The sequence below is a fragment of the Lipotes vexillifer genome, unplaced genomic scaffold, assembly GCF_000442215.2.
Source record: "Lipotes vexillifer unplaced genomic scaffold, Lipotes_vexillifer_v1.1 scaffold1143, whole genome shotgun sequence".
NCBI lineage: Eukaryota > Metazoa > Chordata > Mammalia > Artiodactyla > Lipotidae > Lipotes > Lipotes vexillifer.
In genome coordinates, this window is record NW_006770581.1 from 1,168,586 (window position 1) to 1,176,985 (window position 8,400).

Consider the following 8,400-nt stretch of genomic DNA (forward strand, 5'->3'; position numbering starts at 1 on the left):
CGGGAATAGCACAGGTGAGCAGGACAGAACGTGGCTGCGCTCAGAGGCCGAGGGATGGCGAGGATGAGCCCACAGCGAGCTGCTGGGGAGGTTGAATGGCTTTCCACGGGGGGGAGGAAAGGCCACAGGTGTTCATCTGTAAAGCGGTGCTCGTATCTCAACCCTAGGGGGCTGTTCTTGGGACACACAGGCTGTTAGGAGAGTGAACTGGTGGGCTGATGAGCCCTGGGGCGAGGAAGGAGCCCGTTTACTTTCAGGGATTCAAGCAGGCGTCATGCGGTCCCGAGACCCCCAGCTTCCCTTTCTGGAGGACCAGAAAAGCCAAGAGAGGCCTGTGGGTGGGGAAGCAGCAGGAGCTGAGGGGGGTCTTGAGCTGCCATGGAAGGCAGGTAGGGTCTGATGGCCAGGGCTTGGACAAGAGGTTCCCAGGTGTCTGTGGTGACTGTAAGCTCAGCCTGTTGGGGGACGGTGGGTCAACAGGCCCAACTGAGCAGTGAGTTCCCGTGAGCACTGGGCCCTCTCGGAGTCCTGATGGGTCCCCGGAACCTGGCATGGCCCACTGAGCGGTGAGCTCACATGGCTGGAGGAATAATTCAAGGCAAGGCAGGCAGGGAACAGCAAATCCTGAGGGATTGTGGGAGGGGGGTCAGGGCTGCCCACCTAGGGCTCTGCGCGCGCGCACACACGCACGGCTGGTGGACGGTCGGCGAGGACCTTGCTGGACTCATTATGAAGGAGGAGACTGGTCAATATGTGAGGGTGGGCGTGGGGGGAGGCCGGCGCTGGAAGGTCTCAGTGTGGACTCAGGGACTCTTCCTGCTGCTCTGACAATGATTCGTGAGCAGCGAAGACCTACGCATGTCAGGGGAGGCTCAGCAGCCCTTTCCGGGTAAAATGGGTTTTCAGTCACCAGCAAGGCCCAGATGAGCAGCTCTTGCTGTGGTGACCGTGACCAGCGGCCAGTTTCCAGGCCTTTCTTCCATAGCACGACAGGGACGAGTCTCAGTGAGGAGTTGCTGCTTGCAGCCACCAGAGAAATGGGCTTTTCCCTGGACATAGGGGATTTGCAGGTCTGGCAGGATGGCCGGGATGCCAAAAGAGTCCATAGGGATGCTGGACACCTTCCCAAACAGATCGAACGCATGGCCTCTTTCAAGCCTTCTTCTGTGGGCAGTGAAGTTTTAGGACTTTGTTTGTGGGCAGTGTTCCCCCTGCCCATGCAAATGTCCCTCGTGCTTCCACGTCTTTCCCTGCAGCCAGGCCCACCTCCCCTACCCCCAGAGCAGGGCCACTACCAAGCCAAGCCTCACCTTTAGCTCAGAGTCACCCTGCTTGACATGCCTTCTGCCACTTCCAAAGGTCAAGGCCTGTCTCTGACAGTGCACTGGATATCTAGCGTGCTGGGGTGTAGACCAGGATCAAGAAACTTCCTTAGACCCTGTGGTGAGTGCATTCTATTTTGCATGTGATGAATGCATCTTTTCTTTTTCTTCCACAGAATAGTAAAGAATCTCGACTTCACCGTTTATAAATTTGATGGCTACGGGAAAACATTCATTAAGCAGCAGAAATGCAGCCCCGATGCCTTTATTCAGGTGGCCCTCCAGCTGGCCTTCTATAGGTAAGTACAGCCTGCCAAGGTGGGCTGACTGACAACCTACTCTAGAGTCTAGAAGCATCTTGGAGGGAGAGATGACTTTCTGTGGGCCTAGAGGATGGGGGTATGATCAGGGCAGGCTGCATGGAAGGAGGTGTCACCTAACTGGGTTTCAAAGTGTGAGTCCAACCTCAGAAATGAAAAGAAGGATATTGCAGTCAAGGAGCTGGCGGGCGATGGCCCAGGGGCACAGAGCTCACAGGGAAGGAATGCAGAACTCACAAGGGCCAGGCAGGTGATGAGGACGTCAGGTAGGGAGGCTGCTTCTCCTGCTGATCTCACCCAGCCCACCTGGGTCCCTGTATAATTGTGACCTGTTCCTCTCCACCTTTCCTGGCCTTGATAAGGAAACGGAACTAGCATCCCCACGCTGCCCACCCCGGCAAGGGGGTCGAGTCAAAGATTTGGGGCTTGATTTGTCTCTGTCTCTCATTCCCCTCATCCCCATGTCAATCCTCCTCCAAATGTCTACCCTCCAACCTCTTCCCTTCACCTCCGCTGCCATCGGCCCCTCCCAAGCCCCCATCATCTAGTGCTTGGTCAATTGTAGCATGCCCCGGGGGGTCTCTGCTTCCGCTCTCATCCCCTCTAATCCTGTCTTCATGAAGCATGAACTTTGAAATATGCAAGTCAGTCTTTATCACCTACCATGTTTCCCTTCACGCTTAGAACAAAGTCCAGCTCCCTGAAGGGCTCCCTGTGAACCAGCCTTGCCTGGGGCCCTGCCCCCAAGCTCTCTTCCGCCTGCAGATCTTTGCTCTGGCTCTGCCTCTGCCCACCCACCTGTCACCACTGCTCTTCACGCACCAGCTCCTTCCCACCGCTCAGGTCTCAGCCCAGGTGTCAGCCCTCAGAGGCCACCTCGGGGCTCCTTGCCACCCAGTTCTCTGTCACAGCACATTGTGCTTTTTCCTTCATGGCAGTTGTTATTCATGTGGACTCCCTTATTCATTGATTTGCTGACTTTGTTTTCTAGACTGTCTTCCCCAGGCATGATGTTCTGGGTAGCCTGCACGCCTGGGACAGAGTAGGCATCAGGGACTGTCACAGACATGAGAAGACACTGCAGGAGTTTTAGCCCAGGGTGGCACAGTGAGGTGTGTGGTTTAGAAAAATCTCTATAATGGGAGCTGTGTGTTGGGGAAGGGATGCAGCGTAGGGAGGTGAGGGTTGAAGGCAGGGTTGGGAGCCTAACTGGTCTTTTATAGGAGGCGAAAAGTAAAATGCAAAATAGATCTTCCTCAAGACAGGGCTGGCCCCTGTTGGTTTCAGCATTCCAGAAGCTATAGCTCATAAACTGGCACGGGCAGTAAGTAGCAATATGCCCCCGCCAGAACCTGCTTTCGGTTTGCAACCAGGGGAGTCATAAAGCGACCTTGGAGAAAGCCGGGGCAAGGAGGTGTCACTAATGAGCAGGTGCCATCCCAGAGCCCAGTGTCCCACACAGGGGGCTGTGACTCATGGGGAAGGGAGTGCAGCCACTCTGTCATCAGAGTGACGTCAGGCTGACGTCACCCCACACGAGGACTGTGCTCGTCACCAGGACATGGAGACCTCACCGGCAGGACCTGGTCTCTGGAACTGCAATCAATGCCGTTCTGATACTCAGATGGTATGTGGCTAAAATGGGCCACGAGGTCAGTGTCCTGCTGGTGCCATAACTGGGGACACTGCTGCACTGGTACCCCCCTGGCAAGCACTTCAGAGCTTCAGATCCAAAGCCCAGAGGGGCTGGTGGACACTGCATAGAGCCTCCCAACTCCACCCTCCAGGGATCTTTGCTGTCACTGGACATGGCCAGGAATAGATGTGGCCAGAGGCTCCCGGGCTCATTGAATAGGCAAAATACGACCTGCTGCCCATGGAATGCATTCGTCAGAGTTTCAGCTGTAACAAAAGAGATATTTTTTTAATCTGCTCCTAGAGTCAGCAGAAACCTGGAAGCTACCTAAATTGGGGTCGATCAGCGACCAGCCAGTGATGGCGTCTACTTTTGTGCTCTGCATGGCATTTGCCCCCAGGGGCTAGAGAGATACAGGAAATGAGCTCCCTGCCAGAGTCTTGGGGAAATGAGACTTAAGTGTACAGAAAGTGCCATTTGCCTGGCAAGCCATACAGTGCCAAGCACTGTGCCAAACCAGACTCGGCCTTCCCTCCTCCTGGAGCTCACCCAGGGTGGGAGAGACATGCCCTGAGAAAGCCAAGATACAGGACCCCAGCTGCTGTGTGACTTTGGGGTGTCACTGCCCCTCTCTGAGCTCTGTGTCTTTCCCCTCCCTGACCCCAACACCAACAACTTTCCTGACTGGTGAGAAGGGCGTGTGCCAGCCTGGTGTGCAAGGGGAAGAGACTTGCTCTGGCTGGTGGGGACAGCGGCCACTGCTCTTCTGGTCACAGACGTGAGGGAAGAGAGGCACAGCCCTTGTGCCCATGGGTCTGTTTGGAAGCCCTGCTGCCCCTGGACGGTGAGCCTCTGCAGCAGCTGACACCCACGGCCACTAAGGCCCCCTCCCTGCCTCGATCCATAGATCATGCTTGAATTGTCTCTAAATAAAACAGGATTCCCTCAAGAGTGCGAATGATGAATTAGTCCGTGCTGTGCTATTAATCAAACACTAATTGGATCTCGCAGAAAACTCTAGGTTTCCCACCAGACTGGGACTTTAAAAAAAACTACCAGTCACGTCTTCCTTATTTTATATCCACACAATATCACCCACGCAGGAAAGTGTGCTCAGCTCTTCGTATCCGAGGCCCCCCGACATTCATCTCTGGGGAGTCTCCTCCAGAATTCTATTAGTGTTAAAATGAAATACTGTGCAGAGCTAAGGCAGGATTGTCAAGGTAAGGGCAGCCGAGGCTATTTCGGCATTTATGACTCCCCGAGAAGGCAGCACCATCTGCCATTCCTCCTTCATCCTGTGCAGGCTCCACAGGAGACTCGTGCCCACCTACGAGAGCGCGTCCATCCGTCGGTTCCGCGAGGGACGGGTGGACAACATTCGATCAGCCACTCTGGAGGTGCTGCGTTTTGTGAAAACCATCACTGACCTCACGGCCACTGTGCCGGTAAGTCCTGTTGGCCCGAGGAGTCTCAGGGGGACCAGTGAGGCAGCTGTGAACCGCCTGTCCTCTCGGCCCCGAGACAACCAGCTCCTTTAGCCTGTCTGCCACTGAGCACCCTCTTAAAGCCCCATGAGCTGTGTCTCTGGTCCATTTACAGGATTCAGAGAAGCTACTGCTCCTGAAGGATGCCATCCGAGCCCAGACCGAGTACACAGTCATGGTGAGTGACCTCGCCTCAGCTCAGAACTGTGGGCTGTGCCCAGAGCTGGGGCCACGGCATGGGCTCTGGGTGACAGCCGGGCCACCACCTGTGCAGCGACTTGGTGAGGGCACCTCACCTCTCAGAGCCTCCTCTTCCTTATTTTTAGAACTTGGGTAACACACCACTCCTGGTTTTTACACGGATTTTACAAGAATACAATGAATGGTCTTTGAAACAACAACAACAGTAATAATAGCACCAACATGTATAGCACTTTACAATTTATACAAGAGAGTCAGATGTGTGGTGGTTTGCACACTTGGCACAATCTCAGGTGAGGCGGTATTTATTCCCACTCAGGACTGGTTTTGTCTTCTTATTCTCCATGTATTTATTTATACTGCCTGTGAATAAAAAATATATTTTTGCTGAAAGTTAACGGTGAAATCGAAATTGTAAGGGAAATGTTTCCCTAGTTTAGGGAAATAATATATTTTCTAGCACTGCAAAGCCATCATTTGCATACAAACAGAGAATAAGCTACTACTTGGGCTGGTGATCAATGTATTAATTGCAAATCATTCTGATACAGTCTTTGAAGGATCATATAATCTATGAAAAGGAGTTGGCTGATTTCACTCTATATACTTGAAAGCAAGCACAACACATATCTGGGTTTTAGAACTAGCCAATGTAGGCTTTTCTGTAATTCAGTTGCTAGGTCCCTGATTCATCGGAAGGGTTAAGTGTTTGTTCTGTTTGGGGAAAATCAAGCTCGCTGTCATGTGTCCAGTGGGTAGCCTTTGTTTTCCCGCTTTATGCCAGGCAAGGCCCTGGGTACTAGGAAATAAAAAATGAAGCCCTATGCTTGGGGAGTGTACCATGTAGTTGGGAGAAGAGGTCTTACATGCTTCAGGAATTAGCAGAGAACATGGAGTAGCAAGCTCCTTCTTCTGCTTGGGAAAGCCAGGAAGACTTTTCAGAGGAGGTGGTGCTTAATATGAGACTTGAAGCCTAAAGAAGTGCTTGTCAGGTGGGTATAGAGGGGAAGGATGGCCCCAGAAGGGAACAGCATGTGCAATGGTAAAGAGTCTTGAGAGAATAAGACATACTGGAGGAAAAGCAAGTAGTTCCATATGTGCAGCTTGCAAAGGACAGAAAAGCAGGAAAGCTCATGATGCTGGATTTCCCTGTCACAAAGCTTACCCTGGTGACCAGGTAGAAGGACTGGTTGGAGCGTGGGGTGGTCTGCCAAGAGACAGAATTAGGGACCTATATAATGTTTAGGGAGAGCTGGTAAAAGGACTGATGTAGAGCAGGGGTAGGGGGTGTTGAAGAGGAAGACACAAACTTCTGATCAAACATGGTGAACTGAACACAAGGGTTTCCTGTCACTCCCTCTAAAACCCTCAGAAACATCAGCAAAGGTTTTTTTTTGTTTTTTTTTTTTTGTTTTTTTTTTGCGATATGTGGGCCTCTCACTGTCGTGGCCTTTCCCGTTGCCGGACGCGCAAGCTCAGCGGCCATGGCTCACGGGCCCAGCCGCTCCGCGACATGTGGGATCCTCCCAGACCGGGGCACGAACCCGCGTCCCCTGCATCGGCAGGCGGACTCTCAACCACTGCGCCACCAGGGAGGCCCAGCAAAGGGTTTTTTTTAAGCCATAAATACACTAGAGCAAAGAGAATGGGAAAGGAGGTGACAACAAAGTTTCAGAGCTGGAAAGCAGAACAGATGGCATCTGACTTAGCAGACCAGAGAAAGCTGAAACCCAAGCAAACAGTGAGGGAGACCCAGGAGCCCAGTGAAGTGCACTGCAGAACCTCAGAACGGCTTAGGTGTTGGAGGCTCCACCAAAAGTAGGAGTGCGTGTGGGACTGAAAAGAAGAGGATTCGCTGATGATCTATATGAGAAGCAGTTAGCCCCTCATTTCCTCCTTTGACCTTAGTGTTGTCCAATTTCCTTGGTATGAAAAAAAAAAAAAAGTCTGAGAGGAAAAAAAATCAAATACAAAGATCAGGAATAAAAACATAATTGGGCTTAACATCACTGGAAGGTGGAAGATACTGAAACAATACCTTCAAATTCTGAGGGAAAATGATTTTTAATGCATATTCTGTACCCAGCTAAACTATCAAATTTGAAGCTAGAATAAAGACATTTTATACAGATAAGGTCTTAAAATTTTTACTTATTAAGCTCTCTTTCTTGTAAAACTATTGGAGGATATAGACCACTAATGTATGAGAATAAAGCACAAAAAGGAAAGTCATAAGCTCAAACATCAGAAGATTCAACACAAGAAAGAGGTAGAGAAAGAGGATGAGAGTAAAGGGAGATCCCAAGTTGACAGCTGTTCAGCCGACCCAGAGAACAGAGGGTCCACAGAGAAGCAAGAAGTGAAAGGAGAAATTAAATTGATAAATTATCTGATACATTTTAATGTATTAAGGGAAGTTTTACACTTCCAGCTAAGGGTTTAGGAATCAATTAGTTACAGATACATAGAAAGGTAAGCAAGTGGGAAAATCATAGTTTAATTATTTACAAACTGTCATTTCGAGGGAAAACAAAAAACTGAATAAGAAAGGAAATCTGATCCTAATACACTACAGGACTCAGCTGTGAGTACCTGTATAATTATAACCCTGTAACCACTGAATATTGATCAAGCAACAAGGAGTTCAAATGTAACTCTATTTGGGAGCATAGGAGAGTGGAAGTGTATTTGGGGAGTGGGGATATAAAAGAGCCAAAGTTTCATCTTCTATAATAAGAAAACTGAAAAATGCAGTAACGGCAGTCTAAGCATGTTGTTTAGAACTAAGAAAGTCAGTCGCTAAAAGGGTTCCAAGTGATTGCTTCTGTGGAGTGAGACTCAGTGCTGGCAAAGTGACATAAGCCTTTGGCTTACTTGGGTTTTTTTTTTTTTTTAACTATAAATATACAACTTTGATAATAAGTTAAATTTTTATGAAAAATTTAGAAAAATATCCTCCAAAGCATTGCCATAGGCTTCTGTTGTTTTAACTATTTTAAGTTGGTGAAAACGACTAAGTAAAAGAGACAAGGGATGGGAAGAGGAGAGCGAGCTATAAAGATGCTTTGTAGGTAAATCTGGTACCTGGTTGGCCGTGCAGGGTAAGGGACAGAGGAAGGAAGCCAGGAAACATCCAGGTATCTGGCAAGTATATTTGGTAGTGGTAGTGGAGAAAGGAAATTCCAGGGAAAGGAGCAAATGTGATACAGACTCGCTATCACATACTCTCACAGCACCGTTATGCTTTTCCTTCCTAGCATTTACTCGGTTTATGATCACAAGCTTATTTGTATGGTTGGTTAACATCTGTCTCCCATCACACCTAAGCCTCCGTGAGGCTGAGTCTGTGACTGCTTTGTTCTCTAGCAGCTGCTCAGGCACATAGTAGGTACTCAATTAAGATCCCTTGAATGAACGAAAGACTGAATGCCGAG

The 8,400-nt window shown here is 49.9% G+C and overlaps 1 protein-coding gene across 1 annotated transcript in view; it reads left to right on the top strand.

The window, feature by feature from the left end:
- Positions 1 to 8,400, top strand: part of CHAT (choline O-acetyltransferase) — a 51,040-nt gene that overhangs the window by 38,702 nt on the left and 3,938 nt on the right. The window contains exons 11-13 of the mRNA XM_007446239.1: positions 1,499 to 1,621; positions 4,585 to 4,726; positions 4,881 to 4,943. Of these exons, the coding sequence (XP_007446301.1) occupies positions 1,499 to 1,621; positions 4,585 to 4,726; positions 4,881 to 4,943 (328 nt within the window). The remainder of the gene's footprint in view (positions 1 to 1,498; positions 1,622 to 4,584; positions 4,727 to 4,880; positions 4,944 to 8,400) is intronic.